Source organism: Oenanthe melanoleuca, linkage group LGE22 (genome assembly GCF_029582105.1).
Source record: "Oenanthe melanoleuca isolate GR-GAL-2019-014 linkage group LGE22, OMel1.0, whole genome shotgun sequence".
Lineage (NCBI taxonomy): Eukaryota > Metazoa > Chordata > Aves > Passeriformes > Muscicapidae > Oenanthe > Oenanthe melanoleuca.
Window position 1 is genome coordinate 887,429 of NC_079363.1, and position 18,657 is coordinate 906,085.

An 18,657-nucleotide genomic window follows, 5' to 3' on the forward strand; every position below is an offset into this window, starting at 1 on the left:
CGAGGACCACCTGCCTGTCCCCTATCCCTGTCCCTGTCCCCTGTCCCCTGTCACTGTCCCCTGTCCCTGTCCCCTGTCCCCTGTCCCTGTCCCAGCCCAGCAGAGCTGACTCTGTCCCTGTCCCTGTCCCTGTCCCTGTCCCTGTCCCTGTCCCTGTCCCTGTCCCTGCAGAGGTTCACCAACGAGGACCACCTGCCTGTCCCCTATCCCCTGGCTGTCCCCTGTCCCTGCAGAGCTGACTCTGTCCCTGTCCCTGTCCCTGCAGAGGTTCACCAACGAGGACCACCTGCCTGTCCCCTATCCCCTGTCTGTCCCCTGTCCCTGCAGAGCTGACTCTGTCCCTGTCCCTGCCCAGCAGAGCTGACTCTGTCCCTGTCCCTGCAGAGGTTCACCAACGAGGACCACCTGGCTGTGCACAAGCACAAGCACGAGCTGACCCTCAAGTTCGGCCCCGCTCGCACCGACTCCGTCATCATCGCAGGTACAGCTCGGCTGCACTGCAGAGCTCCATCAGCCCAAACCACACACAGCCTGCCAGAGTTTGGGGGTTTTTTTTATTTTTTATGGTGGTATCAGGTTTTGTGGGGTTTGGGCTTTTTTTTTTTTTTTTTAATTTTTTTTTAAGCTCTCGCCCTTTTTCATGAAAGGCTGGAGGATTTATGGCCAGCAGGGCTCTCTGCGTGGGCTCTGCTGAACCAAACCCGACAGAGCAGCTTCCCCTCTCAGCCCAGGTGTCAATTTCCCTGAGCTTTTAGCAAGCTGCAGTTCATAAATTAAATCCCCTTAAACTCTGCTGCAGAGCCCCACGGAGATGCAGGCTCTGTAAAACTGTGGGGGGACCCCCAGCCCCCCCAGATCTCTGCCTGGAAGGTTCCAGAGCCCCTCCTGTGTCGTGCTGGGTGCAGGGGCTGCTCCCAGAGCCAGGACAGCGTTCCCTGAGCCCTGGGCTGGAATCCTGCAGGGTTTGAAGGGAGGACAAAGCTGCTGCAGGAGCCTGGCAGCTTTCCCTGCTCCTCTGCAGCCCAGACCAGAATGGGAGCTCAGCAGGTTCTGAAGGGTTTGGGGTGAATGAGAATTGTGGGGGTGGCACAGAAATGGGGACAAAGCCCCCCCTGATCCCCCAGACCCCCACAGCTCCCAGAGCCAGAACTGCTGTCCCTGCACCAGGGACAGAGGAACAGGGTCAGCCCTGGCACTGCTCTGGGGTAAAACACAAAAAAACCCAAAAAAAACCCAGTTCAGGACCAGCTAAACCCCCAAACCCAATTTATTCACATCCAGTTCAGGACCAGTTAACCCCAAACAAACCAAATTTATTCACAGCTAGTTCAGGACCAGTTAACCCCAAACAAACCAAATTTATCCACAGCCAGTTCAGGACCAGTTAACCCCAAACAAACCAAATTTATTCACAGCCAGTTCAGGACCAGTTAACCCCAAACAAACCCAATTTATTCACAGCTAGTTCAGGACCAGTTAACCCCAAACAAACCAAATTTATTCACAGCCAGTTCAGGACCAGTTAACCCCAAACAAATCCTCCTGGCAGCAGGGAGAGGGGTTTTGTTTTTGGTCTTTGTTTTTGGTTTTGTTTTTTTTTTTTTTGTTTTTTTTTTTTGTTTTGCTTTTTGGTTTTGGTTTTGCTTTTGGTTTTTGGTTTTGGTTTTGCTTTTTGGTTTTGGTTTTTGGTTTTGTTTTTGGGTTTCTTTTTGGGTTGGGGTTTTTTGGTGTCGGTTTTCTGTCTGTTTCTGTGTTTTGGGGCGGGCAGGAGCTGCTGTGGGGTCGGGGAAGGGCAGGAGCAGGTTCCAGGCTTTGTCTGTGCCGCCTGGAAATCCTGCAGCTCAGGGGGGCAATGCTGAGCTCAGAACGGTCCCAGGAGAGCCCTGAGAGCTGTTAAAGCCGGGAAAAACAACCTCCTGCGGAGAGATTGGCTTGATGGAGCTGCTGGTTTATGGGCTGGGATCTGGGGGCAGCCAGAGGGGGCTTGGGGGGATTTTGCTGCCGTGGCAAAGGCAGCGGGAGGGAGGGGTTGGGGTCGGGCTGAGCCATCCCAGGGATGCTCCTCGTGCTGGAAAATCCCGGTGGGTGTGATTGCAGAGCCCGGCTGGAGCTGGGAGGTTCCCTGGAGCTTTTTATGGGCTGGGTGATGGCCAGAGAGGGCAGGAGTGACGTGTTAATGTGGAGGAGATCGGGATTCCCACAGGGAACGGGGGATGGAGCAGCCCAGGGAGTCAGTGAGGGGCTGGGAACTGGAAATGATCCCAGGGAATCTGGGATTGGGAACTGGAACAGGGATGGGAATGATCCCAGGGAATTGATCTGGGATTGGGAACTGGCACAGGGATGTGATCCCAGGGAGTCAGTGAGGGGCTGGGAACTGGAAATGATCCCAGGGAATCTGGGATTGGGAACTGGAACAGGGATGGGAATGATCCCAGGGAATTGATCTGGGATTGGGAACTGGCACAGGGATGGGAATGATCCCAGGGAATTGATCTGGGATTGGGAACTGGAACAGGGATGGGAATGATCCCAGGGAATCTGGGATTGGGAACTGGAACAGGGATGGGAATGATCCCAGGGAATCTGGGATTGGGAACTGGAACAGGGATGGGAATGATCCCAGGGAATCTGGGATTGGGAACTGGCACAGGGATGGGAATGATCCCAGGGAATTGATCTGGGATTGGGAACTGGCACAGGGATGGGATCCCAGGGAATTGATCTGGGATTGGGAACTGGAACAGGGATGGGAATGATCCCAGGGAATCTGGGGCTGGGAACTGGCACAGGGATGTGATCCCAGGGAATCTGGGATTGGGAACTGGCACAGGGATGGGAATGATCCCAGGGAATCTGGGATTGGGAACTGGAACAGGGATGGGATCCCAGGGAATCAGTGAGGGGCTGGGAACTGGAACAGGGATGGGAATGATCCCAGGGAATTGATCTGGGATTGGGAACTGGCACAGGGATGGGATCCCAGGGAATTTCTCTGGGGTTAGGAGCATTCCCAGGGAATTTCTCTGCCCAGTTTTGGGGCTTCTCCTGCAGCTGCTCTCCCCTCTCCCCTCTCATCACTCCCCGTGTTTGTGATTTCTGGGACATCAAACTCCCGATTTTCCCTCCTGAGGATGGGGCAGAACCCCGGGGTGGGAGGGATGGGGATTCCACAGCCAGGAATTCACGGAAATCCTCCTGCCCCAGTGATGATTTCTGTGAGCAGCAGAGAAACAAAACCAGCAAGGAACGATTGTCCCGTTCCAAAGTGTCGCTGCTGTCCCCAGGCTGTCACACACACACACTGAAGGACCGGGTGGGTAAAATTCGGTTTTTTGGCCTCTCCCCGACCAATTCTCGGTGTTCCCACCCGAACCAGACCAGACTCCGACCCCGACCCGGTTCCTGAAGAACTGTGAGGAGGTGGGGCTGTTCAACGAGCTGGCCAGCTCCTTCGAGCACGAGTTCAAGAGAGCTGCTGAGGATGAGGAGAAAAAGGCAAGAGGCTGAGACTGAACCGGGGGCACTGAGAAGGGCACGGGGGGTTCGGGTTTGTTTTTGTCACTTTTTTTTTTTTGACTTCGGCTGCTTTCCCCTGCAGAGAGCGGGTTCAGCGGTTCGTTATTCCTTTGGCCTCTCACTCGGGACAAAAAGGGTGGAAAATAGAGAGAGGGGATGGGAACAAAACCTCCTTGGGGCCGCGATGAGGGGACGTGGCGTGAAAAAGCCACTTTGTCTAACAAAGGGCCGCGCTCCGCCGCCCCCGCGGGCTGAAGGACGCGGGGATCTCATCACAGCGCCGCTAATTAAGGACATTTCCAAGCCCCCGCCCCCCCCGGCCGGCCCCGAGCAGCGGCAGATGCGAGCCGGGCTCAGCGCCTGGCACTCGCATTTACTAAATTGATCGATGTCCCCACATACGCTCGCAGTCAGCGGCGCTGCTCGGAAATAAACTGCGGGAGCCGAGCCGCGTAAATCTTGCCGAGATGGGGAACGGAGGAATTCGGAATTAAAGCTGAAAGCTGCCTTCCCCCGCGCCCCCGCCCCGCGCCAATAACCGGCTCTTTAAACCCAAATTGATCTCTCTCATCGGTATGCGGCTGCGGCAGCGCTGCCCTTTGTTCTGCCGCCCAGCCCGGCGCTGCGGCGGGCCGGGGGTGGCCGAGCCGGGGGTGGCCCCGGGGCCACGGCGGGTCCACGGCGAGCCGCGGGGCCACCACCCGAGCTACGGGGCCACCACCGTGCTGCGGGGCCACCACCCAGCTGCGGGGCCACCACCCGAGTTATGGGGCCACCAGCGAGCCCAGGGGCCACCAGCGAGCCCAGGGGCCACCAGCGAGCCCAGGGGCCACCAGCGAGCCCAGGGGCCACCACCGGGCTGCGGGGCCACCACCGGAGCTGCGGGGCCACCACCCGAGCTACGGGGCCACCACCCGAGTTATGGGGCCACCAGCGAGCTGCGGGGCCACCACCCGAGTTATGGGGCCACCAGCGAGCTGCGGGGCCAGCAGCGAGCCCACCAGCGAGCCCGGGGCCACCAGCGAGCCCAGGGGCCACCACCCGAGCTGTGGGGCCACCACCCGAGTTATGGGGCCACCAGCGAGCCCAGCAGAGAGCCACGGGGCCACCACCTGAGCTGCGGGGCCACCAGCGAGCCGCGGGGCCACCACCCGAGCTACGGGGCCACCAGCGAGCCCAGGGGCCACCAGCGAGCCCAGGGGCCACCACCGGGCTGCGGGGCCACCACCCGAGCTGCGGGGCCACCGGCGAGCCCAGCAGAGAGCCACGGGGCCACCAGCGAGCCGCGGGGCCACCACCCGAGCTGCGGGGCCACCAGCGAGCTGCGGGGCCACCAGCGAGCTGCGGGCTGTGCCAGCCCCGCAACCCCCTGGGCGACCACTCAGCTCTGGGCTCTGCCAGCCCCGGGGCCACCACCCGAGCCGCGGGGCCACCACCAAGCCACAGGGCCACCACCCGAGCCGCGGGGCCACCACCCGAGCTGCGGGGCCACCACCCGGCTCCGGGCTGGGCTCCTGGGCCCGGCTCCAGCCCGGCTGCACCGCAATATTCCCGATGAGGAATCATTCCCGAACGCTCCTGGCCCAGGATTATTTTATTTCTCCCCCCCAGGGCCGCGCTGCTCCCGCCCCAGCGCCGTTAATTAAACTCGGGGAGCGGCCCCGGGGGCGCCTTAATGCGGGCGGGAGCTTTTGCTGCCTGTTAATCCCGATATCCCGATATCCCGATATCCCGATCCTCTGAAAGGGCAGGGAAGTGGTTCTGCTGCAGCCGCGGGCAGCAGGGAGGGGCAATCCCCAAAAACACCCAAAAATAACGGCTGGAGCTTCACCTTCCAATGAAACACCCCAAAATAGGGGCTGGAGCTGCATTTCCCCTAAAACAGCCCAAAATAGGAACTGGAGCTGCATTTCCCCTAAAACAGCCCAAAATAGGAACTGGAGCTGCATTTCCCCCTAAAATAACCCAAAATAGGGGCTGGAGCTGCATTTCCCCTAAAACAGCCCAAAATGAGGGGCTGGAGCTGCATTTCCCCTAAAACAGCCCAAAATAGGGACTGGAGCTCTAAACCATCCACATTTACCCTTTAACTGCTGGGATGGATGGATGGATGGATGGATGGATGATGGATGGATGGATGGATGGATGGATGGATGGATGGATGGATGGATGGATGGATGATGGATGGATGGATGGATTAAGGATGGATGGATGGATGGATGGATGATGGATGGATGGATGGATGGATGGATGGATGGATGGATGGATGGATGGATGGATGGATTAGGGATGGATTAAGGATGGATTAAGGATGGATGATGGATGGATGGATGGATGGATGGATGGATGGATGGATGGATTAGGGATGGATTAAGGATGAATGATGGATGGATGATGGATGGATGGATGGATGGATGGATGGATGGATGGATGGATGGATGGATGGATGGATGGATTAGGGATGGATGGATGGATGGATGATGGATGGATGATGGATGGATGGATGGATGGATGGATGGATGGATGGATGGATTAAGGATGGATTAAAGATGGATTAAGGATGGATGGATGGATGGATGGATGGATGGATGGATGGATGGATGGATTAAGGATGGATGGATGGATGGATGGATGGATGGATGGATTAAGGATGGATGGATGGATGGATGGATGGATGGGTGGATTAAGGATGGATGATGGATGGATGGATGGATGGATTAGGGATGGATGGATGGATGGATGGATGGATGGATGGATGGATGGATGGGTGGATTAAGGATGGATGATGGATGGATAGATGGATGGATGATGGATTAGGGATGGATGGATGGATTAAGGATAGATTAAGGATGGATTAAGGATGGATGGATGGACAGATGGACCAGGCCTGATTTGGGGACAGTTTCCCCAGCCTGCACAGGAGCAGGGCCCGGGTGATTTTCAAGGTCCTCCCTCTGCATTCCCTGTGCTCCTCCTGCCCCAGATGGGGACAGGTGACCCCTGAGTGCAGCTGTCCCCTGTCTGTCTGTCTGTCCTGCCCTCACCCCAGCTCCAGGGGGCTGCAGGGTCCCAGGGAGGTGGCACGTGGCCAGCTGCAGGCATATGGTCGGGTTTTATTTTAATGGGGCGCTCACAGATATTTAATAACTTGCATGGCTCTTTGTTTGCTTTTGATAATCGGGTAATAAAATAATTCAGGCTGATTTATACAATGTTTTACAGCTCTTCTGTGAGGGAAAGTGCCTCCTGTAACTCGCAGGCATTTGGCTTGGGTACCTGTTCTCCTTAGCAGGGCCCTAGTTATATATTTATATATTTATATATTTATATATTTATATATTTATATATTTATATATTTATATATTTATATATTTATATATTTATATATTTATATATTTATATATTTATATATTTATACCAGAAATGGCAAAAAGAGCCCCTGGAGAGCCTGGGTGCTCCTGAGAGCCCCAACCTGCCACCTGGGGCTGGAGCAGGGCTGCCCTCTGCCTCCCACATGCTGCTTCAGTGAAAAAAAATAGTAACAATAATAATCAGAATGATAGTAGTAATAATAATAATAATAATGATAGTAATAATAATAATAATGATAGTAATAATAATAATAATAATAATGATAATAATAATAATAATAATAATAATAATAATAATAATAATAATAATAATAATTTGATAAGAGCTGGGAGCAGTCCTGGGCTGAGTGTCTAGAGCTGAATGTCCAGATCTGTGTCCTGTCCTGAGCTGAATGTCCAGAGCTGAGTGTCCTGTCCTGAGCTGTCTGTCCAGATCTGTCTGTCCTGAGCTGTGTTCCCTCTGTGTCCTGATCTATGTCCCCTCTGTGTCCTGATGTGTCCCCTCTGTGTCCCAATCTGTCCCCTGTGTCCTGAGCTGTCCCCTGTGTCCTGGTCTGTCCCCTGTGTGTCCTGCTCTGTCCCCTCTGTGTCCTGGTCTGTTCCCTGTGTCCTGGTCTGTCCCCTGTGTCCTGGTCTGTCCCCTGTGTGTCCTGCTCTGTCCCCTCTGTGTCCTGACGTGTCCCCTGTGTGTCCTGAGCTGTCCCCTGTGTCCTGCAGGGCTCCGGGGCCCTGGACATGTCCCTGCCCTCCACTCCGGACATCAGGATCAAGGAGGAGCAGCCGCTGGACGTGGACTCGTCCCCGCCCGACAGCCCCGGGGGCTCCCCCCGGGACAGGGACAGGGACAGGGACAAGGACAAGGACAGGGACAGGGACAGGGACAAGGTGGGGCTGCCCCAGGGCTGCTGGGGTCCTTGTGCTGTGTGGGGCTGAGCTCTGAGCTGGGCTTTTGGGGGCTCTGAGCTGGGCTCTTTGGGGGCTGATTTGGGCTCTTTGGGGGCTGATTTGGGATCTTTGGGGGTTGATTTGGGATCTTTGGGTGTTGATCTGGGCTCTTTGGGGGCTGATTTGGGCTTTTTGGGGACTGATTTGGGCTCTTTGGGGGTCTGAGTTGGGTCTCTGAAGGGACAGGCAGAGGGGCTGGAGCTGCATCCCCCCCCTCAAACACCCCAAATAGAGGGGCTGGAGCTGCATCCCCCCCTCAGACACCCCAAATAGAGGGGCTGGAGCTGCATCCCCCCCTCAAACACCCCAAATAGAGGGGCTGGAGCTGCATCCCCCCCTCAGACACCCCAAACTGAGGGGCTGGAGCTGCATCCCCCCCTCAGACACCCCAAACTGAGGGGCTGGAGCTGCATCCCCCCCTCAGACACCCCAAATTGAGGGGCTGGAGCTGCATCCCCCCCCTCAAACACCCCAAATTGAGGGGCTGGAGCTGCATCCCCCCCCTCAGACACCCCAAACTGAGGGGCTGGAGCTGCATCCCCCCCTCAGACACCCCAAATTGAGGGGCTGGAGCTGCATCCCCCCCTCAGACACCCCAAATTGAGGGGCTGGAGCTGCATTATCCCCCTCAAACACCCCAAATTGAGGGGCTGGAGCTGCATCCCCCCCTCAGACACCCCAAATTGGGGGGCTGGAGCTGCATCCCCCCCTCAGACACCCCAAATTGAGGGGCTGGAGCTGCATCCCCCCCTCCAAACCCGCGAGCCGTGGCTGATGTCCCGCCCTGAGTTTCTGTGACAGGATTTGCGGGAGGCAGTCAGGGTGAGGACGAGCAGTAATTAATGAGCAGGTGTTAATGAGCAGCCCGCGGGTGTGTCCCCGCAGGAGCTGCCCCCCCAAGGCCGTGATCCTGTCCACGCCCACGCCCACCATCGTGCGGCCGGGCTCGCTGCCGCTGCACCTGGGCTACGAGCCCCTGCCCCCCGCGCTGCCCTCCCCCACCTCCGTCATCACCCAGGCGCCCCCGGCCAGCCGGCAGCTGGGGTGAGTGTGGGGCGGGGGGCTCCGTGGGGCGGGGAGGGCTCCGTGGGGCAGGAACCCTTCCTTGGGCAGGAATGGATCCCTGGGGTAGGAATGGATCCCTGGGGCAGGGGGATCCCTGGGGCGGGGAGGGGTCCCTGGGGCAGGAATCCTTCCTTGGGCAGGGGGAATCCCTGGGGTAGGAATGGATCCCTGGGGCAGGAACGGATCCCTGGGGCAGGGGTGGATCCCTGGGGCAGGAACGGATCCCTGGGGCAAGAATTGATCCCTGGGGCAGGAATTGATCCCTGGGACAGGAATGGGTCCCTGGGGCAGGGATGGATCCCTGGGGCAGGGGGGGATCCCTGGGGCAGGGGGATCCCTGGGGCAGGAATGGGTCCCTGGGGCAGAATCGATCTCTGGAGCAAGAAGGGATCCCTGGGGCAGGAATTGATCCCTGGGGCAGGAATTGATCCTTGGGGCAGGAATGGGTCCCTGGGGCAGGGATGGATCCCTGGGGCAGGAATTCAGCCCCGGAAGGAATTCCAGAACCCGAGGAGCCGCCGCTGCTGCTGCTGGCCCGGGGCTGCTCAGGCTCCGACTGCAGCAGGGAGCAGGAACTAATTACTGATTGTCCTGGAGTGAGGAAACGAGGCAGAGCTGGGGGAAACGAGGCAGAGCTGGGGGAAACGAGGCAGAACTCAGCGTGGGGAGGGAGGGAAGCGCTCCCCGAGCTCAGCACGGCACGGCGGTGCCTGGCAGGGCGGCGGTGGGGAACTGTCTGGGGCTGGGATGGCTCGGGAATTGTTTCGGGAGCTGGGATTGCCTCAGGCAGAGTTCGGTGCCTCTGGAGTGTGACCCCCGAGCTGCTGGCCCTGCCTCGGGGGCCGTTTGCCCTCCCTCAGTCTCGGGGGCTGATAGCCCCGGCACTGCTCCTGCTTGCCCGGGGGCTGCGGCTCTGAGCTCGGCCCTGCACAGGGGAGGGAGCCCGGGGATGCCGGGATCACCCTGAGCCCTCGGGAAATGCCGGGATCACCCTGAGCCCTCGGGAGATTCAGGGATCACCATGAGCCCTTGGGAAATGCAGGGATCACCCTGAACCCTTGAGAAATGCAGGGATTACCCTGAGCCCTCCAGAAATTCAGGAATCACCCTGAGCCCTTGGGAGATTCAGGGATCACCCTGAGCCCTCGGGAAATTCAGGGATCACTCCAGCCCTCGAGAGATTCAGGGATCACCCTGAGCCCTCGGGAGATTCAGGGATCACCCTGAGCCCTCGGGAAATTCAGGGATCACCCTGAGCCCTCGGGAGATTCAGGGATCACTCCCAGCCCTTGGGAGATTCAGGGATCACTCCAGCACTCGAGAGATTCAGGGATCACCCTGAGCCCTCGGGAAATGGAGGGATCACCCTGAGCCCTCGGGAGATTCAGGGATCACTCCCAGCCCTCGGGAAATTCAGGGATCACCCTGAGCCCTCGGGAGATTCAGGGATCACTCCCAGCCCTCAGGAAATTCAGGGATCACTCCAGCCCTCGAGAGATTCAGGGATCACCCTGAGCCCTTGAGAAATGCAGGGATTACCCTGAGCCCTCCAGAAATTCAGGGATCACCCTGAGCCCTTGGGAGATTCAGGGATCACCCTGAGCCCTCGGGAAATTCAAGGATCACTCCCAGCCCTCGGGAGATGGAGGGATCACCCTGAGCCCTCGGGAGATGCGGGTCTGGCCCCACACCAGGCTGGAGGATGATGATGATGATGATGATGATGATGATGATGATGATGATGATGATGATGGCGATGATGATGATGATGATGCAGGGGTTTGTTTTCACTGCAGGTCTCCCTCGGGCTCCCTCCCCCTCGTGGTTCAGCTCGCCAATGGCCAGACCGTGCCCGTGCTGCCCGGGCCCCCCCTGCAGATGCCGTCGGTCATCTCGGTGAGAGAAACTTCCAGAGCTCCTGCCCCGAGCAGGAGGAGGGAGAGGAGGAGGGGCGGCTCTGGCAGGGCAGCCAGAGCCATAACGTGGGCAGCACTCACTGCAGAGGGCAGTCAGTGAGTTTGGAAAAGTCCGACGGCGTGCCCGGGCAGATGGCAGAGCCGGGCTGGGGCTGGAGCCGCAGGATCCTGAGGAGCTGCTGCCATTTGGAGCAGGGAACTGGCAGGGAGAGCTGGGCTGGCCACCATGGCCACTGTGGCCACAGGCTGTGGGCAGCACGGCCACTGCAGCCAGAGTGCAGCCTGTGGGGCTTTGCTGCCTGAGCAGGGGTTTGAACACATTTCCAAATCCCGCAAATCCTGGTTTTCCCTCTCTTTATTTGAGGGAGAAAGCTCAGTAGGGGCTACAGTGGCAGCTTTGCTGTAGAAACAGAGAGGGTTTGGGAGAAGGGAAGGGAAGGGAAGGGAAGGGAAGGGAAGGGAAGGGAAGGGAAGGGAAGGGAAGGGAAGGGAAGGGAAGGGAAGGGAAGGGAAGGGAAGGGAAGGGAAGGGAAGGGAAGGGAAGGGAAGGGAAGGGAAGGGAAGGGAAGGGAAGGAACGCTCTGTGCTGTGCCCTGCAGCTGGCCCGGCCCGTGCCCGTGGTGCCCAACATCCCCGGCATCCCCGGGCCCCCCATCCACAGCAGCGGCTCCGTCTCGCCCTCGGGGCTCCCGGTGCACTCTGAGGCCAAAATGGTGAGTGGGGCTCGTCCCTCAGCCTGACCAGTCCCTGGACACTGCCCCTGGGGTGGAAACTGGGCTGGACACTGGGCTGGACACTGCCCCTGGGCTGGACACTGCCCCTGGGCTGGACACTGCCCCTGGGGTGGACACTGCTGTCCCCTGGGCAGCCCAGCTGGGCTGGCTTTGGCTGGGTCAGGCATGGTGCCCAGTGCCAGGGGGTGGCTCAGAGTGGCTCGGAGTGGCTCAGGGTGGCTCGGGGTGGCTCAGGGTGGCTCTAGGTGGCTCGGGATGGCTCGGGGTGGCTCGGGGTGGCTCAGGGTGGCTCAGGGTGGCTCAGGGTGGCTCGGGGTGGCTCAGAGTGGCTCGGGGTGGCAGGAGCTGCCGAGGGCCCTGGCAGCTCCTCGGATGCCCCTCTTTGCTCCCTGGCAGAGGCTGAAGGCCAGCCTGGCAGCGTCCTCCTCGCTGAACGGCAGCAGCCTGGCCGTGGGCTCGGCCAGCACCATGGTGACAGCGCGGCCGGAGCAGAGCCAGACCCTGGTGCAGCACCCCGACGCCCCCTCCCCTGCCCAGCCACAGGTCAGTGCTGCTGGGCTGGGCTGGGGCTCCCAGGGCTTGGCAAGGAGCAGATAAACCTTCCCTCGTTGCACAATGGGTTAAGTCTGAGTTCTTGCAGTGCTGCTGCGGCACTGGGGCACTCCCAGCCCGCCAGGCAGGAGCTGCAGCCCCGTGTTCAGCAGCCTGAGGAGCTCTGAGGTTCAGGAGGAACATTTCCCCTCTCCTCCCCTCCCAGGCAGGCAGCTGGGCTGGCTCCTGCCAGCGGCCCCGTGCCAGCCTCCCGTCCATTGGCCACCTGCTCGGGGCTCGGGGCCCTGCAGCAGCTCCGGCTCCATCTGCTGCAGCACCAGGGCTGGGATTGATCCCCACAGCTCGTGGGGCTGGGATTGATCCCCACAGCTCGTGGGGCTGGGATGGACCCACAGCTCATGGGGCTGGGATTGATCCCCACAGCTCATGGGGCTGGGATTGATCCCTACAGCTCGTGGGGCTGGGATTGACCCCACAGCTCTGGGGCTGGGATTGATCCCCACAGCTCGTGGGGCTGGGATGGACCCACAGCTTGAGGGGCTGGGATGGACCCACAGCTCGTGGGGCTGGGATGGACCCACAGCTTGAGGGGCTGGGATTGATCCCTACAGCTCGTGGGGCTGGGATTGATCCCCCCAGCTCGTGGGGCTGGGATTGACCCACAGCTTGTGGGGCTGGGATTGACCCCACAGCTCGTGGGGCTGGGATTGATCCCCACAGCTCGTGGGGCTGGGATGGACCCACAGCTCGTGGGGCTGGGATTGACCCACAGCTTGTGGGGCTGGGATTGACCCCACAGCTCGTGGGGCTGGGATTGATCCCCACAGCTCGTGGGGCTGGGATGGACCCACAGCTCGTGGGGCTGGGATTGACCCACAGCTCGTGGGGCTGGGATTGACCCACAGCTCGTGGGGCTGGGATTGACCCCACAGCTCGTGGGGCTGGGATTGATCCCCACAGCTCGTGGGGCTGGGATTGACCCACAGCTTGAGGGGCTGGGATTGACCCCACAGCTCGTGGGGCTGGGATTGATCCCCACAGCTCGTGGGGCTGGGATGGACCCACAGCTTGTGGGGCTGGGATGGACCCCACAGCTCGTGGGGCTGGGATGGACCCACAGCTCGTGGGGCTGGGATTGATCCCCACAGCTTGTGGGGCTGGGATTGATCCCCACAGCTCGTGGGGCTGGGATTGACCCACAGCTCCTGGGGCTGGGATTGATCCCCACAGCTCGTGGGGCTGGGATTGACCCACAGCTCGTGGGGCTGGGATTGATCCCCACAGCTCGTGGGGCTGGGATGGACCCACAGCTCGTGGGGCTGGGATTGATCCCTACAGCTCGTGGGGCTGGGGTTGATCCCTACAGCTTGTGGGGCTGGGATTGACCCACAGCTCGTGGGGCTGGGATGGACCCACAGCTCGTGGGGCTGGGATTGATCCCACAGCTCGTGGGGCTGGGATTGATCCCACAGCTCGTGGGGCTGGGATGGACCCACAGCTCGTGGGGCTGGGATTGATCCCCACAGCTCGTGGGGCTGGGATGGACCCACAGCTCGTGGGGCTGGGATTGATCCACAGCTTGTGGGGCTGGGATGGACCCACAGCTCGTGGGGCTGGGATTGATCCCCACAGCTCGTGGGGCTGGGATGGACCCACAGCTCGTGGGGCTGGGATTGATCCACAGCTTGTGGGGCTGGGATGGACCCACAGCTCGTGGGGCTGGGATTGATCCCCACAGCTCGTGGGGCTGGGATTGATCCCCACAGCTTGTGGGGCTGGGATTGATCCTACAGCTTGTGGGGCTGGGATTGACCCCACAGCTTGTGGGGCTGGGATTGATCCCCACAGCTCGTGGGGCCGGGGCTGCTCCCCCACCCGCCCCTGTGCTTTCCCTTTGTTCTCCCCAATAAAACCGGGCCCTACAAAACCCAGTGTTGGCTCCAAGAGCTCGTTCTGCTGGAGCTTTTGAGGGGAAAACTAATTTTTAAAGCAAATTACCTGCTCAAAATGCTGCAGTGACAGTGCCTGGTGGTGGCTGAGCTGTCCCTGTCTTCTGTCCCCTGTCCCTGCCCCTGTCCCCTATCCCTGTCCCTGTCCCCTATCCCCTGTCCCGTCCCTGTCCCTGTCCCTGTCCTGTCCTACCCCTGTCCCTGTCCCTATCCCCTGTCCCTGTCCCCTATCTCCTGTCCCTGTCCCCTATCCCTGTCACTGTCCCCTATCCCTGTACCTGGCCCTGGCCCTGTCCTGTCCTGTCCCCTGTCCTACCCCTGCCCCTGGTCCTGTCCCTCTCCCCTGTCACTGTCCCCTGTCCCTCTCCCTGTCCCCTGTTCCTATCCCGTGCCCCTGTCCCTGTCCTGTCCCTGTCCCATCCCTGTCCCGTCCCTGTCCCTGTCCCTGTCCCATCCCTGTCCCTGTCCCTGCCCCTGTCCCGTCCCTGTCCCTGTCCCGTCCCTGTCCCGCCCCTGTCCCATCCCTGTCCCTGTCCCATCCCATCCCTGTCCCGTCCTGTCCCTGCAGGTGTCCCCAGCCCAGCCCACGCCCAGCACGGGCGGGCGCCGCAAGCGGGCAGCGGACGAGGACCCGGACGAGCGGCGGCAGCGATTCCTGGAGCGGAACCGCGCGGCCGCCTCGCGCTGCCGGCAGAAGCGCAAGCTGTGGGTCAGCTCGCTGGAGAAGAAAGCCGAGGAGCTGACGAGCCAGAACATCCAGCTCAGCGTGAGTACGGGCAGGGGCCAGACATGGCACGGCAGGGACGGACATGGCATGGCACGGCCAGACACGGCACGGCACGGCCGGGCATGGCATGGCAGGGCTGGACACGGCAGGGCCGGCCACGGCACGGCACGGCTGGATATGGCATGGCAGGGCTGGACACGGCACGGCCGGACATGGCACAGCAGGGCTGGACATGGCACAGCAGGGCTGGACACGGCACGGCCGGACACGGCACGGACGGACACGACACAGCACGGCCGGGCACGGCACAGCACGGCTGGACATGGCACTGTGCCGGACATGGCACTGTGCTGGACACGGCACGGACGGGCATGGCACTGTGCTGGACATGGCACTGTGCCGGACATGGCACTGTGCTGGACACGGCACGGACGGGCATGGCACTGTGCTGGACATGGCACTGCCAGACATGGTGCTGTTCCGGAAATGGCACTGTGGTGGACATGGAACTGTGCTGGACACAGCACCACACTGCCGGACATGGCACTGTGCTGGCCATGGCACCACACTACCAGACATGGCATTGCCAGACATGGCACTGCTGGACATGGCACTGCTGGACATAGCACTGTGGTGGACATGGGGCTGTGCTGGCCATGGGGCTGTGCTGGCCATGGGTCTGTGCTGGACACAGGGCTGTGCCAGGCAGTGCTGTGCTGGCCATGGTGCTGTGCTGGACACGGGGCTGTGCCACGGCACTGTGCTGGCCATGGCACTGTGCTGGCCATGGCACTGTGCTGGGCACAGCCCCCAGCTGTGCCAGGGCTCCCTGCCAGCAGCTCTGCCGGTCCTTTCCCGGGCTGGGGCTCCCGGAGGGTTCGGGTGGCACAGCCCAGTGTGTGTGTGTCTGTCCCCAGAACGAGGTGACGCTGCTCAGGAACGAGGTGGCTCAGCTGAAGCAGCTGCTGCTGGCCCACAAGGACTGTCCTGTCACAGCCCTGCAGAAGAAGACTCAGGGCTACCTGGGTGAGTCTGGGGCTCCTGGAGCCTGGCACGGGGCTGGCTGCCAGGGGAGGGGGGAATCGTGTCCTGTCACCTCCTGTCACCTCCTGTCACCTCCCACCACCTCTGCAGGGCAGGGCTGGCAGGGACCCCAAACCCCCCCACACCCCCCAGGGCATTTCTACCCCTCTCGTGCCCAGGAGGATCCCCCAGATTGTCCCTCAGGGCTGGAGCTGGCAGCCAGGGCCGTGCCCAGGGCGGGCTTTGGTGCCTCTGCCTGTCCAGGGGGGGTGGATGTGCATTCACCTCACCCTGCTCCAGCCAAGCCCTTGACAATCCCAGTGAAATCCGAAATTTGCTGCTCCCCAGCAGAGTCAGAAAGGCCAGACTCTCTCAATGACATCATGGAGCTCCATTGCTCATTCTCTGCAATTCCCATCGAGCTGGCTCCGCTTGGAAGTAAAAAAAAAAAAAAAAAAAAAAAAAAAAAAGCTCTTTTTTATCTCCTTTTCTCCCCTTCAATTTTTTTTTTTAATGCTGCCTATTTCATTATAACCAAGCCGGGAGCTAAACTCGATCTGGGTCCTGCTGCCCTCCCTGCAACTGCAATTCCAGGCTGCTGAGAGGCTTTGGGAGAACACTGGAGTCCTCTAGTGTTCCTTGGAAAAATGGGAGCAGAGGCAGGGATGGATGAGCTGAGAGAATGGAGCAGGGAAACTGCAAAAACCGAGGGGAGAAAAAGAAAAAAAATTAAAATTCAGTGGTGGGGTTGTGCCTGGGTGCCACCTCTGGGTCCCTGGAGCTCTGTCCTGCCTGGTGAGGCTCAGGGGGGTGGCACGGCCACTGTCACTCCTGCAGTGGCTCTGAGCCTGCCCTGCAGCCCCAGGGTGTCCCCAGGGTGTCCCCAGGGTGTCCCAGGGTGTCCCAGGCCCCCCAGCCCTGCTCAGGGCTCCTGCAGAGCCCCCACGTTTCCCCTCTCATCCCGAGGGTCTCAATTCCTGCCCCCGTTCCCCACAGCAGCAGGAATTCATCTCACGTCCAAAGGCTAAAAATGAGATTCCCCCCTCCCCTCCCCTCCCCTCTGGGCCTTTTTATGGCCAAGATTTGTGGCCAGGCAGGTCCTGGAACAAAGACCTGGGGCCCTGGGGGAATTACAGCTGCCTTGGGGCTCTGGGGTTTGTCTGCAGTGAATTTGGGGATTGTCTGCAGTGAATTTGGGGTTTTGCCTGCAGTGAATTTGGGGTTTGTCTGCAGTGAATTTGGGGTTTGTCTGCAGTGAGTTTGGGGTTTGTCTGCAGTGAATTTGGGGGTTTGTCTGCAGTGAATTTGGGGTTTGTCTGCAGTGAATTTGGGGTTTGCCTGCAGTGAGTTTGGGGGTTTTCCTGCAGTGAATTTGGGGTTTGTCTGCAGTGAGTTTGGGGTTTGTCTGCAGTGAATTTGGGGTTTGTCTGCAGTGAATTTGGGGTTTGTCTGCAGCGAGTTTGTGGGTTTGTCTGCAGTGAATTTGGGGGTTTGTCTGCAGTGAATTTGGGGTTTGCTTGCAGTGAGTTTGGGGTTTGTCTGCAGTGAATTTGGGGTTTGTCTGCAGTGAGTTTGGGGTTTGTCTGCAGTGAGTTTGGGGTTTTGTCTGCAGTGAGTTTGTGGGTTTGTCTGCAGTGAGTTTGGGGTTTGTCTGCAGTGAATTTGGGGGTTTGTCTGCAGTGAATTTGGGGTTTGTCTGCAGTGAGTTTGGGGTTTGTCTGCAGTGAGTTTGGGGTTTGTCTGCAGTGAATTTGGGGGTTTGCTTGCAGTGAATTTGGGGTTTGTCTGCAGTGAGTTTGGGGTTTGCCTGCAGTGAATTTGGGGTTTGTCTGCAGTGAATTTGGGGGTTTGTCTGCAGTGAGTTTGGGGGTTTTTCTGCAGTGAATTTGGGGTTTGTCTGCAGTGAATTTGGGGTTTGTCTGCAGTGAATTTGGGGGTTTGTCTGCAGTGAATTTGGGGTTTGTCTGCAGTGAGTTTGGGGTTTGTCTGCAGTGAGTTTGGGGTTTGTCTGCAGTGAATTTGGGGGTTTGCTTGCAGTGAATTTGGGGTTTGTCTGCAGTGAGTTTGGGGTTTGCCTGCAGTGAATTTGGGGTTTGTCTGCAGTGAATTTGGGGGTTTGTCTGCAGTGAGTTTGGGGGTTTTTCTGCAGTGAATTTGGGGTTTGTCTGCAGTGAGTTTGGGGGTTTTTCTGCAGTGAATTTGGGGTTTGTCTGCAGTGAATTTGGGGTTTGTCTGCAGTGAATTTGGGGTTTTGTCTGCAGTGAATTTGGGGTTTGTCTGCAGTGAATTTGGGGTTTGCAGTGAGTTTGAGGTTTGTCTGCAGTGAATTTGGGGTTTTGTCTGCAGTGAGTTTGAGGTTTGTCTGCAGTGAGTTTGGGGTTTGTTTGCAGTGAATTTGGGGTTTTGTCTGCAGTGAATTTGGGGTTTTGTCTGCAGTGAGTTTGAGGTTTGTCTGCAGTGAGTTTGGGGTTTGTTTGCAGTGAATTTGGGGTTTTGTCTGCAGTGAATTTGGGGTTTTGTCTGCAGTGAGTTTGGGGTTTGTCTGCAGTGAATTTGGGGTTTTGCCTGCAGTGAGTTTGGGGGTTTGTCTGCAGTGAATTTGGGGTTTGTCTGCAGTGAGTTTGGGGTTTGTCTGCAGTGAATTTGGGGTTTGCCTGCAGTGAGTTTGGGGTTTGTCTGCAGTGAATTTGGGGTTTTGCCTGCAGTGAGTTTGGGGTTTTGTCTGCAGTGAATTTGGGGTTTGTCTGCAGTGAGTTTGAGGTTTGTCTGCAGTGAATTTGGGGTTTGTCTGCAGTGAATTTGGGGTTTGTCTGCAGTGAATTTGGGGTTTTGTCTGCAGTGAGTTTGGGGTTTTGT

General features: G+C 59.0%; 1 protein-coding gene across 1 annotated transcript in view; it reads left to right on the forward strand.

Moving 5' to 3' along the window:
* The window catches only part of LOC130265912 (cyclic AMP-dependent transcription factor ATF-7-like), a 63,684-nt gene that overhangs the window by 41,993 nt on the left and 3,034 nt on the right, over positions 1-18,657 (forward strand). Inside the window, exons 3-11 of the mRNA XM_056515252.1 lie at positions 385-481; positions 3,380-3,498; positions 7,608-7,775; positions 8,737-8,879; positions 10,697-10,796; positions 11,416-11,529; positions 11,947-12,093; positions 14,620-14,817; positions 15,696-15,804. Of these exons, the coding sequence (XP_056371227.1) occupies positions 385-481; positions 3,380-3,498; positions 7,608-7,775; positions 8,737-8,879; positions 10,697-10,796; positions 11,416-11,529; positions 11,947-12,093; positions 14,620-14,817; positions 15,696-15,804 (1,195 nt within the window). The remainder of the gene's footprint in view (positions 1-384; positions 482-3,379; positions 3,499-7,607; positions 7,776-8,736; positions 8,880-10,696; positions 10,797-11,415; positions 11,530-11,946; positions 12,094-14,619; positions 14,818-15,695; positions 15,805-18,657) is intronic.